Source organism: Theropithecus gelada, chromosome 1 (assembly GCF_003255815.1).
Source record: "Theropithecus gelada isolate Dixy chromosome 1, Tgel_1.0, whole genome shotgun sequence".
In the NCBI taxonomy this organism is placed as follows: Eukaryota; Metazoa; Chordata; class Mammalia; order Primates; family Cercopithecidae; genus Theropithecus; species Theropithecus gelada.
In genome coordinates, this window is record NC_037668.1 from 185168132 (window position 1) to 185190075 (window position 21944).

General features: G+C 36.7%; 1 protein-coding gene across 2 annotated transcripts in view; it reads right to left on the bottom strand.

Moving 5' to 3' along the window:
• Positions 1–338: 338 nt before the first annotated feature.
• The window catches only part of XPR1 (xenotropic and polytropic retrovirus receptor 1), a 259722-nt gene continuing 238116 nt past the window's right edge, over positions 339–21944 (bottom strand). For both annotated transcript variants that reach the window (XM_025377428.1, XM_025377418.1), the window contains 4 exons: positions 13444–13610; positions 9515–9654; positions 6966–7187; positions 339–3238 (listed from right to left, as the gene is read on the bottom strand). In XM_025377428.1, the coding sequence (XP_025233213.1) occupies positions 3178–3238; positions 6966–7187; positions 9515–9654; positions 13444–13610 (590 nt within the window). In that variant the 3' untranslated portion in view covers positions 339–3177. The remainder of the gene's footprint in view (positions 3239–6965; positions 7188–9514; positions 9655–13443; positions 13611–21944) is intronic.

Consider the following 21944-nt stretch of genomic DNA (forward strand, 5'->3'; position numbering starts at 1 on the left):
CAGATGTGAGCCACTGCGCCCAGCCAATGTTCATTTTTTTTTTTTTTTTTTTGAGACAGAGTCTCGCTTAGTCGCCCAGGCTGGAGTGCAGTGGCGCGATTTCGGCTCACTGCAAGCTCCGCCTCCCGGGTTCACGCCATTCTCCTGCCTCAGCCTCCCGAGTAGCTGGGACTACAGGCGCCCGCCGCCTCGCCCGGCTAATTTTTTGCATTTTTAGTAGAGACGGGGTTTCACCATGTTAGCCAGGATGGTCTCGATCTCCTGACCTCGTGATCCGCCCGCCTCGGCCTCCCAAAGTGCTGGGATTACAGGCGTGAGCCACCGCGCCCGGCCAGTCAATGTTCATTTTTAAGAGTTCTATTGAGAATTTCAGTGTATGGGAGCCTCCAACCAAATTGCAGGGTGGACACAACATTCGCAACTGCTAGGTCATATAAAATTTAGGAGAGGAAAGTGCACATTGCCTTTTTTGAAAGAAAAAAATTAAATGTATGCTTTGTCTCCCAAGGTCTCTTGATGAGGAAAAGCCCTCTTTTCTCTTCACAGCTTTAAGAGGAACATAAAGCTGTGTACTTAAATACATATTTAAACTTCTGTCACATAGCAAGCTGAAAGTTACATAAGCCTTATTTTTGAATAGACTATGCTAATCTGACAAACACTTCAGAAAAGGGTTACATCTATCATTGCATCATATGTGAAAGAATAAGACCGATTAGGGCCTAGAATCGTAACAGTTGAAGAAAAACTAAACTGGCCATAGGATACATTAATGTAAAAACACTGGGGAATTCAAACAGCAGAAGTCAACGGTAAGATTTTATGTGTGCCATCATTGAGATTCACTAATAAAGAATAGAGTTAACAATTCAAATGGCTCTGGATACACATTAGTACCACCAATTTTATTTATATAAGAAATGCCTGGTCCACTGGACTTTTCAATTTAACTCAGTAGTAATTACTGCTGTTTCTTGACAGACCAGTGATATTTCCCCCATAGTTTTAAAGTATAAAAAACAGAATACTCAGGGGAAAAAAAACCCTCAAGTATAAATAATGCAACCTTTAATCTACCAAGGGTCACTAACTTGTTAACACTGATTATTATAAATGATTCAATTTATTTAAACTAAAAAGCATTAATTAAACATTTACTCTTCCATTTTGGGTCAAGGGACATGCTTGACAAAACACAAAAAAGCAATAGAAGCACAAAGTTGTATGATTTTTTCCAGAAAACAAAACAAAACAAAAAAACCTCGATTCAAAAAGGGAACAAATTTTGGAAGCTAGTCAGAAGAAAGATGGAAGAAACTACTTTAAAAAGAAACTATTTGTCAGTTAATTGATAAAAATTTTCTAGTAACAGTAACTTTAATCTTACTGGAGTTACAACAGGGATGGGTAAAGACTTTAATACATGGTGGAAGTGCTGATGATAGAAGGAGTGTATTAAAGGGCAGTAACCGAATGTTTTGACTAAGCAAATGGTAATAATAGCTGCCCTTCCACTTATTTGTTCCTTTGTTTCAATTAAGCTGAAAATTATAGGACTAAATTTACTTTCATGAATCTGCTGGTATTGACTTGGAATTTTCATCTTGGTCTGGGGGTTATTAAAACACATTTTACCATGTCCTGGAATTTATATTAATTTTGTTAGATAATGAAATGCTAAATTTAATGCCAACCATATTCAATAATGTAGTATCTCTTACGGCTTTCAGGCTTATTTGGATGACTAAGGAACAAAGGGAAGAAATGAGACAAAGAAGTGACAATGGGCACTGTGGACAGATCATAATGGTCTACTATTTCTAAGCAGTGTACTTCTCATGTATGACCAAGTTTAGATCCCTACAATTTTAAAACAGGTTTTCTATCATGGGATGGCATGAAATCCAATGATCACATCCTTTAAAACTGCTGGGAGAAATGGCTGCCAAGGTCTTTTGTATCAACATAATGTGAATGAGGAAGGATAATTTGTTCCATGTGCTCAAAAATATAGTTTCCCCATGACAGACTTTTAATTTGATCAAATTCTGGCTAAAGTGGTTGAGCCCAGAAGAAAAACTATCTAGTGAGGGCACACAGAGCCTCTGAAATACCTCTGTCTTCTGATTCAGAGCTAGCAAAGGTCATGCTACAGTGACCATACATGCGGATGCATAATAAGGCATAGCTTCAGCTGTTAAGGTTGAAATATGGGCCAGTGTATTCCACATCTGTTCCTTAAAAAGTTAAAAAAATTATCAGAACCTCTTCCATGAAATTCAGCTGGTGGTGTGGTGTGGGATTCCTTGTTATGAGACATATGCTCAGGACTCTAAAGCAGCAGCAACTTAAGAAGTTAGCAATGAAACTTTGGCTTAAAATAAAAACAAAGGAAAGAAAAGGTCAAACTGGTACAAGTTGTCTCCTGAAAGAGGTATGTGGGACTGACCCTCATAAATGTCATCCAACATAAGTTTCCCCTGCCTTCTTTTACTGTTATCACCTTCATTGCACAGGAGTTATATCATTCTTTATGGTTAAGTTTCATAAATAATGAGAAAACTATGTGTAACAAATACATCGTATTTCCCACCCACCCAGCAACCCTTCCCAAAATAAGAAAAGTTACACCAAATTAAAAAGTAGCTTCATGAATGAAGGTACTGCTTTAAGTTGCACTTTTCCTGCAAGTGCGGCCAGTGCCTTTGCGCTGGGTATGAAGGAAAGAAAAAAATTCTCCACATAAACTGACAAAAAATTTAAAAACCAATGTCCGGTTTCAACCAGTCAAAACCGGGTCGAGCGGAAGCCGAGATATCTCAGTACTGTCCCATCAGAGGGTCCCTGCAATGCCTGTTCTTCATCCTGATAGGTATCTATGTCCTTGTGATTGTAAACAATCCATAAGATACTATGTTTTGTTCCTTAAAACATCCTCTGATTGGCAAATGAAGTAAATATTTGTTTTAAAAATAGAAAATTAAAATTAAACCAGAAGAAAAGAAAAGAAACACAGTGAGCTTGTTTGGAGTCCATAGGATCCGATCCGGAAGAGCTCGGAAAATGTGTTATGTGTTTTCTCCTGTTTTCGGCTGGAAAGGTACTAGAGGTTGCGTTGGTCGAGGAAAGGATTGTAGAGTAGGAAAACCAAAGACGTGAATCTAGACTTCAGAAAATTCAAGTGTTAGCTTCATCATCTGTGTCTTCTATCAATACCTTAGTGTCACGAGCCTTGGATCTAGTGGTAACAAGGGGGACAAAAAGCACTTAGTCCATTACTCAAATATAAACACTTGCACTGTATTAGACACATTTCCAGTCTTACCACCATTAAACATACATCCCAAACAGTGACTATCTGCTGTACCAGATGGATTATTCTAGAGTTTCCAATTCAATTTCAGATATTACTGGAAATACACTAAGAAACTAGATCACAACCAGAGGAAGGTAACAAGAACAATGGCAGGATATGCGCAACGCAGAGGGTAGTCATCTGGGTTTGAGTACTGACATTGATTTTTTTTTTTTTTTGAGACAGAGTCTCACTCTGTCAGCCAGGCTGGAGTGTAGTGGTGCGATCTCAGCTCACTGCAACCTCTGTCTCCCAGGCTCAAGCAATTCTCCTGCCTCAGCCTCCTGAGTAGCTGGGATTACAGGCATGTGCCACCATGCCCGGCTAATTTTTGTATTTTTAGTAGAGATGGGCTTTCCCCATGTTGGCCAGGCTGGTCTCAAACTTCTGACCTCAGGTAATCTGTCCGCCTTGGCCTCCCAAAGTGTTAGGATTATAGGCCTGAGCCACTGAACCTGGCCACCTGACTTTGATTTTATGATGCATCTATTTAACCCTTTGAGTGCCTGTTTCCATCTCTGTAAGGCAGGAATGATAATACCAATTTCATTTAATACCACTTTCACCTCATGGAGACGGTGTGCATTATCAAGTGAGAACATGGATGAAAAAAGCATTAAACAAACAAGAAACTGGTTGGTTCCTAAAATCCCAGCTCCTTGGGAGGCTGACATAAGAGGATGGCCTGAGCCCGGGAGTTTGAGACCAGTCTCAGCATCACAGTGAGACTCTGTCTCTTAAAAAAAAAAAAAAAAGCCAGGTATGATAGTGCACACCTGTAGCCCCAGCTACTCAGGAAGCTGAGGCAGGAGGATCACTTCAGCCCAGGAGCTCAAGGCTGCAGTAAGCTATGATCACACTACTGCGCTCCAGCCTAGGTGACAGACTGAGACCACATCTCAAAAACAAAACAAAAACAAAACCCTACAAAACAAATGTAAGGAATTGTGATAAGGATGAGGAGGATGACAGATATAACACCACTTGAGGCATACATGAGAAACCAAAAGAGTTAGCCAGCAGAAGAGAAAACCTAAGGAGAGGCATAACAGTTATTTCTCTTCAAAGAGTTGACAACATACAATGCAGAAGAGGGAGGAGACTCATTATTAGTTATGTGAGAGAGCCCAACTAGGATCAAATGGTTAAAGTTACAGTGAAATTACAGTGAAGCATATTTCAGCCCAACATAAACCATCTACCACTATAAATACCAACAATAAAATCGAGTGGCTGAGTGTGGTGGCTCATGCCTGTAATCCCAGCACTTTGGGAGGCCAAGGAGGGAAGATTTCTTGAGGTTAGGAGTTTGAGACTAGCCTGGGCAACATAGTAAGACCCTGTCTCTACAAAAAATAAAAAATTAGCTGGGTAGAGTGGTGCAGGCTTGTAGTCTCAGCTTCTTGGGAGGCTGAGGTGGGAGGAGTGCTTGAACCCAGGAGGTTGAGGCTGCAGTGAGTCATGATCATGCTGCTGCACTGATCCAACCTGGGCAATGGAGTGAGATATTGTTTCAAACAAGCGAACAAACAAAAAAACCACACACATTAAGGATATGCTAAAGGTTGCATGAGTGATAAAGTCAGTACTGAAACTCAGATCTTATTTTGGATTCCCTGCTCTCTCCACTGCACATCAACCACTCCATTCCTAATGTCTTATTCTCGGTGCAATCTGGTTTCCCAGTGTTTCTCCATTAAACACCTGAAATGGAACAGAATAATCTATTGCCAAAGAGCCCCTTGTTTCTGAAGCAGAAATAGTCTATGTTTAGATTGCCCTCTGCTGGTAACTAAAAAGGATAATTAGACTTCAAAATCAGGAGCTCAGTGAGGTCACCAACCACACTCAGCATTTTCTTCCAGTCCTTTGTGGCACTTATCTCGCTGACCCACTCAGTGCTCCCCTGCCCCAGCTTCTTCAAACTCTGCTTCCTTGGGATCACAGTACCAACCATGCTTCGTTTTGATGCCCTTCCTACTACCTCCCTGACTACTCCTGCCTCTTTTGTTTATTTTCTTTTTTTCTCTTGTCTGTGTTTCTTCCCTGGCTAATGTGGTTGAGCCAGAGAATAAGACTCAGTTCCCTGCTCTCTGCTTTTCTCTACCTTCTTCAGAGAACTTCCAAATCTCTATTTAAAGCTCAGCAGGTTCTACTCTACTCTTCCATACCCAGTGAGTTACTGATACTACCTTCTGTTTCTTACTTCCTTCGAAACTTCTCCTTACATTCCTTTTGGTCCAACTCTAAGCATCCTAATCTGAATCTTCACTGCCCCATACATTAAAGTACTGCATAGCTTTTCATCTGGCTTTCTGGCCTTGAGTTTTCCCTTGCCTAATCTATCTTACACAGTGCTATTAAAACTTCCTAGGATACTACTTTCACAATGTCATTCTTCTGCAAAAAAATTCTCTGTGATTCATGGCCGGGTGCAGTGGCTCACACCTATAATCCCAGCACTTTGGGAGGCCAAGGCGGACGGATCACGAGGTCAGGAGATCGAGACCATCCTGGCTAACATGGTGAAAGCCTGTCTCTACTAAAAATACAAAAAATTAGCCGGGCGTGGTAGCGGGCGCCTGTAGTCCCAGCTACTCGGGAGGCTGAGGCAGAAGAATGGTGTGAATCTGGGGGGTGGAGCTTGCAGTGAGTGGAGATCGCACCACTGCACTCCAGCCTGGGTGACAGAACAAGACTCCATCTCAAAAAAAAAAAAAAAAAAAAAATTCTCTGTGACTCATTCCTGCCTACAAGATCAAGTTTGCATTTTCAGCCTTTTACAATCATACTTCGTCTATTCAGAAAAATTATTCTTACTATAATTCTAGTCACATGGTTGTTCTTTCTGCACTTCATTTCAACCTTTATGTTCTTTACTGTGTCTCTAGTCTATTCATTCCCTTATCCTTTAGAAAACTGTTCATCCTCAACCTAAGTCTCCTTCATTCCAATCTACTGTGCTATCTATTGTCTCTAAATTTTGAATGCAGTCACCATATACTGTATATTTATGGTAACTTTTAGCAACATATGTAGTCAATGACTGATAAAAACATTGCTGTAGGTATTTAATAAGAAGATACAAATAATAATAGTTTATATTTAGTAGGCTCTTTCTGTGAGGGAACTGGTCCAAGTTCTATGTAATAATGAATATAATCCACTTAACTGCCCTATGAGCAAGAACCATACTAATTCCAGTTTACAGATGAGGGGCAGAAAACAGAAATTAAGTAATTTGGTCAAGGCATAGATGGCAGGATTCCTAAAGTTTACAACATAAAAATCATTTGTATACAAAACATACAGAAGAGTCAAGTATTAATAAATCACTCTCCAACAACCTTTTCCTCCAGACAGTGGATCTTTAATGCCAAATTACTAGGTTATGCATTGATGACATTTACTCTATATGCTATGCTCATTTAGATAGTCTATAGGTTGTATCATATGAAATTGCTGCTTATTACTGTTTTTTTTTGTAGGCGAAAAATGGCTGAGTATTGGCAATTTCATTTGGTTCAACCTGATAGCTTCGTAGCTTACATGTTACCCAATGCTAAAACCCAAAGGAAATATGCCTCACAGAAGTAGAAGCCATACATACTGAGAAGCGAGGCGAGGCCGGCGCAGGGATATGCTCTGGTTGTACTTCCATGACCGATTCTTCTGGCGGTTTCGTACCCCATCATCCTGGTCCATCATCTGTTCTAGGAGAGTCTGATCATCTGCGTTCAGGGGGGCCACAGAGATGTCCCGCACAGCACGGAATTCACCACAGTTATTCAGATGTTCATTCTCCAGGCGGAAGAAGTTCCACACAAATCGCCTTAGCAAAATGGGGTAGATCAAAGTACTTATGAAATTGTAAGATACTTCTGCTACTTGTAAACCTCCCAGGGTATCAAGTTTCCACTCATGGAAACAAAAACACAGAATTAAGGGCCTGAATATTAAAATAGGGAAAGATGGTGTTGCGGGGAGGTTGGGGGTGGGGGACGGGTAAGGGAAATAAGACTAGACTACGAAAAAGGAAGGGACTCATGGAATGCAGTTTTAGAGTGCTCATTCTTTCAACTTATTTGACAAATAGTTACTGAATGTCTACCATAAGGCAGTAAAGGCACAGAATGACACAAAGCCTTTTTGTCCTTATGGGGTGTAATTTCTAGTAGTGGAGACAGACAATGAGCAAGTAAACAATCAATCGGCTAATGATAAGTACTGTGAAGAAAATAAAGCAGGACAAGGGAATAGAGTATGCCGTCATTAAGACTGGTTAGGGAAAGCTTTGAAGACATGGCAGCTATTGAAAACCTGAATGATATAAAGAAGCAAGTCATGTAAAAATCCTGGAGGAAAGCCTCCCAGGCAGAGGAAAATGGCAAGTATAAAAAGGCAAGTTGGAAACAGCAAGTCAGTGGGGCTAAGAATAAGTGAGGTTAAAATAGCAGGAGATAATGATGGAGGGGTGGAAGAGGGCCCATCCACAGAGGGCCTTTTAAACCATAGTTTAAATTTTAGGTCTAATGGAGAACAATGAGAGAACAACAGGAGAATAAAGTGATTTGTTTGAAAAAGGTCCTGCTGAATGGTGAAGAGATCAAAGGGAGACAAGAACAGCTGAAGAAAGACCAATTAGAAGGGCTATTGCAGCAGTCCAGAAAAGAGATGATGGTGACTTAAAGGTGGTAATAACAGAAGTGATGAGAAGCAGACAGACAAAGGATTTATTTATAAAGATGGAGGTGACAGAACTTACTGACATGGGATGTAAGTGGTCTTAGGGTTTTCGGTCTAAGTGAAAGGTGACACCATTTACTAAGATCAGAGATGCTAGGTTAGAGTTACTCATCAGATATGGAAGAATTCAGTAGAGAGGTGGACGAGAGTCTGCAGTTCAAGGGAAAGTTTATGGCTAGAGATAGCATAAAGACAGCACTTCAAATAATAGGTTTAGGAATAATACAACTAGAGGAGAGAAGAGCACAGAAGATTAAATCCTGGAACACTCTAATACTTAAAAGTTTGGGAGAAGGAGGAAGAACCAGTAAAGGAGTGGACAAGGAATAGCTAGTGAGACAGGAGACTGTAGTTTCTGAGAAGTCAAGAGAAGAAAGTGCTTTGCTGGGAAGTAAAGTAAGATAAGTACAGAGAACTGACTAGGGGATTTAGCAAAATGGGGAGTATGGATCTAATAGCATAGGCTCTGGGTGACTGTCTAGATTCAAATCATGACTTTACCATTTGCTAGCTGTAATGACCTTGGATTAGTTACTTAACCTATGCTTCGGTGTCATCAGTAAAAGACATGATAACAGTACCTACTTGCTAAGATTGCTGTGAGGATTTAATAAAGGTAAAAGGCTTAGAATGCTGTCAGCTACATAGTAGGCACTACAATATTATTATTATAGATTATTAACAAAAGTGGTTTAGTTTGAGTATTGGGAATACATATTTGAATGAAAAAGAGAATGGGAGAGAAGTGAGAGTGGAGACAGCAAGTGCAGACATCTCTTGAAGAGCTTTGCTATAAAGGACAGCAGAAAGATTGGCAACAGTTGGAGGGAGAAAGCTGATCTAAAGATGGGGTTTTTTGTTTGTTTTAAATGGGATAGAACATTTGATTAATTAGTAAGCAAATGATTTTTAAAAAAGAAATACAATAGTCATGAGGTATTTTTCTTTTTTTACTAGAATTTTTTTTAAAAAATTGATGAAGTAGCACCCATGAAAGAGAAAGAAGTGGGTGGGGAGGTGGCAGCAGCGATGGGGAGTTTAGGCGCCAGGCCGAGGCATTCAGGAAGGGAAGGAAGGGAAGGAGTACTGGTTTATCTTTTGGTTTCCAGCTTCTATCTTATTTTAACAGACAGTATTTGTCTATCCTGACTCAGAGGAATGTTATACACCTGTCTGAAAATATCTTTATATCATCTTATTTGGGAGGCTGAGGTGGGTGGATCAACTGAGGTCAAGAGTTTGAGATCAGCCTGGCCAACATGGTTTTCCAATTCTAAGGCTGATGAGAAATTTGAGAAAAGTTGGAAAATTTAAGATTTTCAAGTACAAGTTATAATAAATTCTAATTTGTAAGTATTGGGTGTCTTTTAGGTTAAAAAGAATCTTTAATAAACTTTTCAGTAGTTTGCTTACCGGAAAACCTCAAGGGGGGCAAAGACAGTAGCAATTATGTCCCCAGAATGAGGCAACAAAGTTGTAGAGGTAATCGAGATTTGGATAGTCCAAGCAAAGCGCAGAATCACATCCTCTATTATGGCACAGTAGTAGTAGGCCTGAGAAATAAACAAATTGAGTATGTTTCCCATCACATTTTTCATAAACAGGCATACTAATGAGCACATGTCCTACCAACAAGACTCACATATGTCCTACGAATAAGCACAGGTTCAAGAGGAAAGTTGCATTTTATTTTGCAGGAAAGTACACATTATATTTTAGAATTATTTCTACCAATTTAGTTTTTTCTTAAATGGTATAATATGCAATATGAAGTATTACTGAATTTGAGTAATCATTAACAAATATATTTCACTGCTATACTGTATACCAGGCTTTCTTCTAGGGCCCAGAAATATAAGCTGGTTAAGATCCTTGATCAATTGAGATTACATTCTAACAGGTACAGTAGACTTAATAGCTAATATCAGAAAAGATTAGCAGATTTATTCACTGTGTTATTTGTACTTTTATTCTCCATTTGCCTTACCCTGTATTTGAAGAAAGTTTTGTCTTGCTTTTTGATGTGAATGAAATTAAGCTTGGATTTCACAACCATGGTCGAATTTAAGAAATGTTCTATTTTTACATGGGGAAGACAGTGCTCAAGTAATACTTGCAGGTACTAGCACCCAGGATTTAGAAGTCCAGTCCAGTTTTAGCTACACAAAAGTCTTAAGTACACAAATTGCCAAAAGACCAGAACTATATAATTCATAGATTTGCTCATTATTAATCTCAAGGAAATTAGCTCTTTAAATATATGTATTTAAAGAATGTGAAATTTTTGGGAAGGGAAACTACTATGTATTAAGCCATATTTATTTTACTTAAAAAAATTTTAAACAAAGTAATACTAGTCATTGTGAGAAAGCTATTGTTTAAAAAAAAAAAAAAAAGGCCCCTGGCCACCTTCTTTCCATCCCTAGAGACCAAACATTTTCAAAATTTGTAGCTATTTCTTCTACTTAGCCTCCATATAGTAAAATAGTATGTGTATAGTGTTTAATCTCGATTACTCAATTTTAGACATTATTCACTGATGATTATGATAAATTTAATGAGATTATGAGGATTTTAACACATTCACATGGCTCACTATTCCCTCTCCCATCCTCGCAATATAGTGATAATGCAATTTTTGGGTAAATCCACATTCAATTTATTATTAGGCTTAATTGAAGAACTGCAATTTCATGTGCCTTTCAGAGTCAGTCTTAAGCTATTCACCACTGACCAATGTGGGAGCTGATGTCACCAAAAATGTGGAAGTCTTTTGGGAGGAATACACTTATCTTGAGGTCAAGAGACACAGAAAAGTTAAGTTTGAATATAAAGATAACAAAAATTGTTCCTGGACCTGGGGTGTGGTGCTTAATATTATGCATTCATAAGAACTGATTTTAAGGTTCATATACCTGTGTTCTAAATTTTTAATGAAGCTCCACTGGATTCCACACTTTTCAAGCTAGATTAATTTTATTTCAAGTATTTGCCTTTTTAGTTTTTTGTTTTAGTTTTTTTAAGACAGAGTCTTGCTCCATCACCCAGGCTGCAGTACAGTGGCAAGAACATAGCACTGCCGTGTTGAACTCCTGGGCTCAAGTGATCCTCCTGCCTCAGCATCCCGAGTAGCTGGGGCTACAGGCGTGTGCCACCACATCCAGTTATTTTTATTTTATTTTATTTTTTAGTAGAGTCAGGGTCTCACACTATGATGCCTAGGCTGGTCTGGAACTCAAGCAGTTCTCCTGTCCTGGCTTCCCAAAGTGCTGGGATTACAGGTATGAGCCACCATGTCTGGCCAGTATTTTTTAAAATTAAAGGAACGTGGTGATCCAGCAGAACATCTTTCTTATAAGTTTGTAAATTATAATATAGGAAAGTATTTTGTTTTTTAGAGTCATGAAAATATGTAACAACAAAGAAACTGAGTGAAAAATTCTATTCACTAATTTTATTACCTAGAAATCACTATGTTAGAACTATTTAAAAGGGGGAATGGATTAACATTTATATAAAGACATAAACAATTTATCTAAGCAATTATCATAATAAGAAACAAATGTTTTGGGAGGCCGAGGCAGGTGGATCACGAGGTCAGGGGATCAAGACCATCCTGGCTAACACGGTGAAACCCCGTCTCTACTAAAATACAAAAAATTAGCCGGGTGTGGTGGCGGGCACCTGTAGTCCCAGCAACTTGGGAGGCTGTGGCAGGAGAATGGCGTGAACCTGGAAGGCGGAGCTGGCAGTGAGCTGAGATTGCACCACTGCACTCTAGCCTGGGTGACAGAGCGAGACTCTGACTCAAAACAAAAAACAAAAAACAAATGTTTTATAGCTCTCAGAGGGCAAGAACAATATAAACAGAAATAAAACACACTTATTTGGTGAGCACAAAAGGGCCATCTTTAACTGAGCTCATATCTACTCTCTGATTACTAATTTTCTTTTCAAATTAGATTTATAAAAATATGTCTAATATCTTGGTCATATATTCTAATTTTTCACATCTGGGGTATTGCTATAGTTTAGGTAAAAAAGATCACTGTCAACAATTTCCCCTTTTCCCCTTTATATGTTCATCTGAAGTTACTCTACCTATCATTCTTTGAATTCACTATTCCTCACACCTGAAAATGCCTTCCCTGCTTACTAATTGAATATTACGTATCCATACACTTTTCCAAATACAATTTTAAGGTACTGGTGACATGCTGATAAGAGTATAAAATGTTAGTGACCTAATCTACACTTCCCTCTCCATCACAGAATTTTAAACTGGGAAAAGATCAAGAGATAATCTAGTTTAACATACTTACCCTTATAAACAAGAATCTACTATAGTCTGGTTGCAGAAAATCATACAGCTAGTTAGTGAAAGAGCTGGGATTAGAATTCACATTCACTTTCAGGATTACCAGTTCACTGTTTAATTTCTTTCAAGGTCTAATCATGATATTTATCCTTTTCTAAAATATCTGAGTAAACATATTTTTGAATTTTAAATTCAGCCCCTCTTGTCTTTTTATTAATACACAGATAAAATCCTAAGATAATTCCTAAAGAATTATTCCTAAAGAATTATCTATATTTTCTGATTGAAATGGCACTTGATTTTAACAAATATTAGATGAAACAAATGAAAGGAGAAGTCTTCCTGATGCAATCAAGCAGAGTCAGGCACTCCTTCTCCTTGGTCTTTTCATAACATTTTTCATTTAGTCAAGTATTTATTCATTCATTCCAGAAACATTAAGTCTGCTATATACCAGGAACTATGCTGGGAAGTGAAGAATATGGACACCTAAACACATTATTATAATGCAGTGTGATAACTGCTATAATGGTAGTTTATATAGGGTAAAAAAAGATTAAGACGAACAGCTGACTATGCTAGGAAAAATAAAGAAAGGCTTCTTGGAGAAAGTAACACTGAAACTGACTTTTAAAAAGGAGGAACAGGTGTTTACAAAGCAGACAAGAGAGACAGAGTGTTTCAGACTGAGGGCATTCCATGTTCAAAAACAAATCCTAAACTACAGTAAGTTATTTATTATTCTATTCCAGTCTTTATCACATTGTATGGCAATTTGTTTACTTATCTGAACATAGTTTATGGCTTTCCTTGAGAACAAGAATTTTACTTTGTTTTTATTTCCTATAGTACCTAGCATATAGTAAACATCTAATATATTTTTGTTGGTGAATGAATTAGTATTTTTGTTAATTCTTTTTCTACTTATAGTAATATAATTAGAGGTTGGGGCTGTACTGCAACAGGATTAGCTAGTGGTATACGTAAGTTTGTTCTTTTAAACAAACACACTCTTTATACATACTTTCTGGGGGTATACAATCTCTTCCCGGAGGAAAGTGTTCTCTCCAGCATTCTTATCAAAGAGACCCCAGTCCATCTTGAGATCCCAGATGAGGGTATAGCAGGAACTGATGATATAAAAGACAATCCACAGGTAAAAGAACACCATGGTGTCCGAGTGACCTCGTTCTGAAGCAAGAAAAGGGAAAGAGAAATGAGAAAATTTACATTTAAGTAAAATTTTTCATTAAATAACACTAATTAAAACAGATTCTTAAAATAGCTCCATAAGAAAGCAAAGCTTTAAACAAATCGTAGGAAGATCATTGTCTAACAAAGGTTAAACAATAAATATGATTTCCCTGAGGTCCAAAGCAATCATCAAACATTTGCTGAATACATAACACTTGCACAAATGTATAAAAGTTTTGGAAGCTTTATGCTGAATACGTAAAAATCTGTATAATTGCAATGAAGGTGTTGAATGTTACAGAAGATGCAATTTTAACTTTTGCCATCAGGTGGCAGCTTAGTGTAAAATATGAAAAAGATTCCCGAACCACTACTAACAAGGAATGTGCTGCATTTGCTTCAAGAAATTCTTGGATTGTTTTTACTTTAGAACACTTCCTTCATACACTTAGATGTTGTCCATACTTATCATGATGGCAACCAGATAATTCTAAGTCTAGATAAAATGCCTGAAAACAACAGATTGATAAAGATTTTACCCTTAATGATATATATGAAAGCAAATTTCTCTCAAGTCACAAAGCAAAGTATGGTATTTTAGCCTTTCTTAGAGGGTGTTTATTGATACAAAGGCCTAATTTGCTGGGAACATTATAAAGTAACTTTTGGCTTTATGCTGAAAATACTATAAGGCACACTAAATGAGAATAATGATTCACAAATGTAGTTATACAATTTAATCATTTCTGCTTCATACACTAATCTAATGAAATTCTTCTTTGGTCAGCTCTAGAGTCATTGTGGAATGTCTCTAGGTGTGTGATAGGTATATAACTACTAATATGGTTCTGCATCACGAGGAAAAAAAGGCATACAAATCTAATTCAAAAAAGTTTAAATTTTGGTCAGTTTCTCAAAGATATAGAAAGCAAAGGATATACCATGCATCCTTCATAATTTTTTTCTGTTAAAATAAGCAAATGTTTATTAACCACTTTTAGGTTATATTAATGTGTTAAGTACAGTATGATTTAAAAGCACCCCTTAGAAGTTTATAATCTAGAGAGTGAATCAAACATTCATTATTGATACATTTGAGCTCAAAATGAAATATAAACAAAGGACTATGAGAGCACCAAGGCAAATGGGAATGTTTCCAACAGTAGCAAGTAAGAGAAAGCAGCATTTGAGTTATTTCTAGAAGGATAAATAAATAGTATTGCAAAACTCAGGCAGATAAGGTGAGGTCATTCAAGGCTGAAGGAAGATACTGAGAAGGTAGATAATGAGAAGGCGGGGGTAGGGGGGAAGAACAAGTGTGTCTGAGAAGTTACAAGTTATCTACATCTAGTGTTGGTGACATACAGAGGATGTGAGAGAAATGGTATGATTTAAAATGAGGCTGAAAAAGACTCATCTGGGTCTGCATGTGGAATGCCTTCGTGGGCTTTAGGATCAGATCTGTATTTTAGAAAAACAACTGGTTGGCAAATTACTTGCAACCAATTGGTTAAAAAAAATAGATGCCTTGGAGCTTCAGTGTTGTGTGAACATCAGTTCTCATCAGCTCATGGGAGCCAACTGTTAAATTTTCAGAAACCCTGGAAGCTGGTTGTGAAACTCAGTCATTATTAAAAATTAACTTATATAACTTTATAAATAGTTATATTAAAACAAAGGTAACAGATACTCAAAATTCATTACTTTTTAATTATTTTATTAATTTTTGCTTTTATTCTCAAGGTTGTATATATTTATTGTACTTGTATGATGGAAATACTGTATAATACTGTGCTACTGTACATCTTTTCCTCACTCCACATTCAGTGTTATCATCTTAGTAGCTTGAAATTGGCTATGGTAGAAGTATTTACACTGTGGAAATCAGCAAACACTATGAATCAATGCCCCTTATCCCCACTCCCACCCAAGAGCTGGTTTGTTGAACATACACTAGCACATCACTGTTTAGCTGCTTCTCTTAGAAAGGCAGTGGTAGGGAAAGAAATTGGTATTTTTAAAAATAGTCCACATGTGATTCTCATGAATAGCCCAGCTTTGATATAATCACATTTTCACATTTGAACTATTTCCACAAAAATTTTTCTTCATCAAAAGCAAACTGAACTGAATATTTATACTACAACATTATGTCATAAATTATCAACTTAAAATACCTAAAAAATTATTTACTTATTATCTAGGTATAGTTCATGTGTTCTGAAATGTATTTATTTCATTATATGTGCAGATATAGGGTCTAGCTGAGAAGTGTCATTCAATAATTCACATCATGGCTGCATTAAAAAAGATACTACAATTCATCTACTAAGGTTCGCAAAGAATAAAGCAAATTTGACAACTTAGTAAAATTCACTCTTCCCATATTTTCAAAACAAGATCAACACTGAGACAGAAAAAGACAAGGAACTTAACTGTTATTTATATTTACAACACTTAAAAAAAACTGAATGTGAGGTATGTGCCAGGTATTTTACAAGTATTGTCTCACTTAATTTTCCTAATAATAAGCTATCATTTTGTCTGCTAGTAAAAGGACATGAAAATAGAGTAATAGATACATTCAGTAGGAGATAACAAAATGAGTATTTCTCAAGTGAATATAGGTGATATTGAGTCTTATTACAGAAAGCTGATTATCTTTCTTTCTTTACTAATTACTGAAGAAATAATCAAGTGTAAATTATTACATAAAAGGAGATTGTGGAGAGGAGTAAAAATGTTACATGAAAAAAGGAATTAATAATGAAACCAAAAACAATGTGCTAATTTTCTGGTATTTCTCTTAGATTTTAAGTATAAGTCTTATCCTTAGAGTGTAATTCTTACAGTGGTACAATGGATCTGGTGTTTCTCTTTTGTAAGCTCATATTATTTCTTGTTTTTTTTTTTTCTTTTTAGTCACATCCTGCTCATTTTGACAAACGCAGAGTCATGTACCCAACACTGCAATCAAGATCAGACCATCTCCATAAATCCAAAGAATTCCCACCACCCCATTGTAGCCTCATGGACAACCACCAGTTTGTGTTCTCTTCTGGTAGTTTTGCCTTTTTGAGAGGGTCACATAAAATGGAACCACTTAGTATGTAGCATTTCGAGTCTGGTTGTTTTCACTTAACATAATATATTAAAGATTCGTCCACGTTGTTGCATGTATCAGTGGCTTATTTCTTTTTCTTGCTAAATAGTATTACTTTGTAAGGATGTATACAAATTGTTTATCCATTTACTTGCTGATGTACAGACTGTTTTCAGTTTTTGACAATTCCAAAAAAGTCACTTTATAAATATTCATACACAAGACTTCATGTGATATGTTTTCATTTCCCTTGGGTAGGAGTGAGACTGTAGGGTAGTATGGTAAGTGGATGTTTAACTTTATGAAAATCTTTCAAACTGTTTTAAAGAGTCATTGTACCATTTTGCATTTTCACCAGCAATGTAAGAGAAATTTAGTTTCTCTCCTTCTTCAACAGTATTTGATAATGTCACTAAAAAAAATGTAGCCATTCTAATAGCCATGTTGTAGTATCTAGTTGTGATATTAATCTTTACTCCTCTGATGACTAGACATCTTTTTATGTGTTTAATTGTCATATATGTATCTTTTTTGGTGATGGATTTGGTAAAATATTTGGCCAAAAATTTTGAGGATGAATTTCTTGTCTTACTATTATTGCATTGTGTGAAATTTTAAAATTTATTCTGTATTCCAGTTCTCTTTCTGATAGGTTTCCTGCAAATATTTTCTGTTAATGTGTGGTTTGTCTTTTCGTTTTCCAAACAACATTTTTGAATGTGTTTATTCACAAGTTTAAAATTTTGATTAAGACAATTTTGATTAAAAATCATTTAAAAGCATCTTTCTTTTCTGAATCACGCTTTGATTTTTTATATTAGAAGTCCATATCATTTCTATGCAATTTCTATGAAACATACATGAGGACTTACTGACTTTTAAATAAATATTCTTACAGAATATTTCAGAGTAAGTAATGTTTTATCTGATGAACTTCTTCAAACAATGATTAGCATACACTTGGTCTACAAATGCTACATTTTGGTCTCATTTTAATTACTACCATTATTTGATCTTTCCCATCTCTCAAGTGAAGAATGCCTCTCTCCCTGAAATCATCTGCCTTCATTGGTATTCAGGAGATGTCCTGGAAAGATATTATCACTTTAGGCAAGCAATTACATCTTATTCTCTCTTGGCTAACCCTGGCAGCATACTTTAGTGATGTTCAGAATCACAGAAAATCAAGTCATTGCTATTCTACTCTAAGCTGCTATCCATTATACACCTGCCACATTCGAAGCATAATTCATATTGGACATATTTACGGCAATGGTATCCATGAATTTAAAACAAATAAAAAATAAATTTCTTACAGTTTTGTACCCACAGTCATTGTGTGAATGATTAAAAAAGAAAAAAGGAAAAGGATTAAAGTACTAAAGAGACAATGTGGGAATGATTTTTTGAAAAAGAGAGAAGGAAAAGTACTAAAAAGAGGAATCAGAAAAATTACATATGGAAATCAACTTGAATTATGTTGCAGGGTGGATATTTTAAAAATGAAAAACGTGGCACCATGTGCAGAGAGAAATGGAATCGTTTTCTTTTCACCTAAAACCTTTCTCTTCTGGTAATAATTTACTAGTTTGAAATAAAATAAGAAAACACAACAGACTGGACATAGTTTTCAAAGCCCCAACCTGTAAAGGTAAACTGAATTATGACTGAGTTTAGGATCTAGCAAATCCTGGATCTATTTCTATTACCGAAAAAAAGAAAAATCAAACCTTTGAATTGTGAGATTAATATTGTTCTCCAAAAAATGAACAAATATAGATATTCCCCTGATCTTTAGTGTGTTTTAGTTACATGTGCGATCACATATATTAATCCCTCAGGTGATTATCATCTTTATCCTCAGGGCAGACAAGACAGACATTATTATTCCCATTTTACAGTTAAGGGAACTGAAGTTGAAGGAGATAGTTAATAAATGGAAAGATAACTAGATTCAAAGTTAGAAGACCTGGGTTTGAATACAGACTGCCTCCTCCAAGCATTGTGGTTATAGAAAATTCACATTCTTAAAATGATTGAGACAAAAAAGGAACTCATAAGTCCTCGGGCTAAATGGGGGAACCAGAAAGAACAATCCTCATCCAAGGAACATTTTCTACTAGACAGCATTGCTTCTCTAAGTCCATCTCAACTTGAAAATGAAAAAAGCAGTTTCATAAAACCATGAAGTAACATTACAAAATTTCTAACATAGTGTGGAAAAACAGAATTTAAAAGTTATTACACATATTATTGCTTATTTCATACTGTATATAAAATTATGTTTATGGAAAAAAAACCAGAAGTGATTATCTCAGATGAGGGAAGTAAGATTAAGGAAGAAAGTGGGCTGAGGAAAATAATTGTTATTAGGGTAGTGATACAAATGATTTAAATAAGACTTTAACTTTGCTATATTATTTGTTTGTTTGTTTGTTTGTGTTTTTTTTGAGATGGAGTTTCACTCTTGTTGCCCAGGCTGGAGTGCAATGGTGCAATCTAGGCTCACTGCAACCTCCGCCTCTTGGGTTCAAGCCATTCTCCTGCCTCAGCCTCCTGAGTAGCTGGGATTACAGGCATGCACCACCATGCCTGGCTAATTTTGTATTTTTAGTAGAGACAGGGTTTCTCCATGTTAGTCAGGCTGGTTTCAAACTCCTACCCTCAGGTGACCCACCTGCCTTGGCCTCCCAAAGTGCTGGGACTACAGGTATGAGCCACTGCGCCTAGACACTATATTGTTTTTATAATAAAAATAGTACATAGGAATTCCTTTACTAATTCAAGAATGTTTACTGAGTATATACTGAATGTTTACTGAGTATATACTGAATGTTTACTGAGTATATACCTGCATTATTTATTGTATAATTACAATACTAAAGACTAACTCCAAAAAAAAATCTGCTCACTTGTATATTCAGCAAACAAATACTGAACGTCTATTGGGTAACCTAACTAGGTATATTCTAGGGAATGAGAATGTACTGAAGAACTACTAAGGGCTAAGTCTAAAAGAGGAGAGAGAACGTAGTTAAAAACACAACGTGCAGGTACAATTGTGGAACTTTGCATAGAAAAGGAATCAATAAGCCTGGAGGGGAAACAGCCAGGAAAATCTTCCTGAAGGAGGTACTACTTGAGCTGAATCATGAAAGGACTTGAGTTAAACAGGTTTATGGGACAGAGAGAACCATTTCAAGTAGAATAGAAACCATTCATTCAATAAAGAGCACCGGCATATGCCAGATATTATTCTAGGTACCAGGTACACAACAGTAAATCTTATTTACTAATGGTCAGACAAATTTCCTGCCTCAGTAAAGCCTCCTGTTTTGTAGGGGTAGACAATGATCAGATACACAAGTAAACAAGATGATTTCACACAGTGAAAAATACCATGAAGAAAACAGAACAGGATGATACGACAAAATTCCTTTAGACAGTATTCAGGCACAAACAGCGTTCAGGCAGAGGTTTCTTAAGTTGAGACTTGGGTACTGAGAAGGAACCAGACACATGAAAAGCTGGAGAAAGAGTATATGTAATACTAAAATTTCTAGTAACCATATTCAAAAAGGTGGAAACAGGTAAAATTAATAATATATTTTATGTAATCTATACCTAAAATGTTATCACTTTTATATTTAATATATAGTCAAAATAAAATTGATATCTTTCATAGTTTTTTGTTTCAAACTAAGTCTTCAAGATCCACTTTGTATGTTATACTTACAGCACATTTCGACTTAGATTAGGCACATTTCAAATCCTCGACAGATAGATGCAGCTGGTAGTTATATTATGCAGCAGTGCAGTTCTAGGTATCTTAAGGGAGATGAGTTTGAGGTGTAAAGATTGAAAGCAGTGTATTTAATAATGCTGTGGCAACAGCCCAGTGAGAAAAAATGAAGACTATAATTGAGTATAAGTTTAAGGAACAGAGAGGTAAAGCAAAAATTAAGAAATATTTAGGAACTAACATTGGCAGGACTTGGTGAATTTTGAAGGTGAGATAAAGGATACGGTCGAAAATAATAACTCCTAGTTTTTAACCTGGGTGAGTGGGATGGTGCCATAAACTAGGTTAGAGAACATGGGGCTTGAAGCACGCTTAGGAAAAAAAATGAGTTTAGTTTTTGACGTGTTGACTTTAAGGTACTTATGAAACATCAAGGTGGAGAATGCCCAGGAAACAAGTGGAAAAAACTAAAAAGTTTCAGATACAGACTGGGGAGTCACACAGACAGTGGTTGGAATCATCAAAATAATTTAGAAGCTCCTTCTATGAAAAGGACAGGCTACAATGAGAAATAAGTCTTCCATCTATAAAGGGAATCACAGTGCATTTGACTACACTTGGTTGAGTTTATCTTTCCAGTGTTTTTTTTTTTTAATACCAAAGACTCAAAGAGATGAGAACTTTCTGAAATGTTACAGAGCTTCTCTTTATCTCTCAGAAAATTTAAATTCTAATTCTATGTTTGTTTACATTTCAAAGTTTCTAAATATGTTTTAATTACTATAGAGTTATTACAGTTATAGGAATGGAGACAGTAAGAATAAGGATAGACTACTGTTTTGAGATGTAGGATAGAGAAAAGGAAAAGAGACTAGACCAGATGGCTTAATGAGGTAAGGGAAATCTTTTTAGAGTGGGGGACTCTTAAGCATGTATACAGGCTAGAAGGAAGGAGCCAGTAATGACAAACAGTTTGAAGATTTGGGAGAAACAAGGGATGACTGCCAGAGCTAGATCCTGGGACCAGAGGAAATGAGATCAGCGCACAGGAGGAAGGACACCTTGTTACTTTAGACTGGGGAAAATACAGTGAGAAGGGGTTTAGATTAAATAAGTATGTAGGGAGAAGGTAGGAAACCCTTAAGACCACTATCAAAGGCCAGGCATGATGACTCACACCTGCAATCTCAGCACTTTGGGAGGCCAGGGCAGGCCGATCACCTGAGGTCAGGAGTTCCAGACCACCCTGGCCAACATGGCAAAACCCCACCTCTACTAAAAATACAAACATTAGCCAGGAGTGGTGGCACACACCTGTAGTCCCAATTACTCAGGAGGCTGAGGCATGAGAACTGCTTGAGCCCAGGAGGCGGAGGTTGCAGTGAGCCGAGATCATACCACTGCACTCCAGCTTGGGTGATACAGCAAGACCTTGTCTCAAAAAAAGGAAAAAAAAAAAAAAAAAAAGGGTAAAGGGATGTAAAGG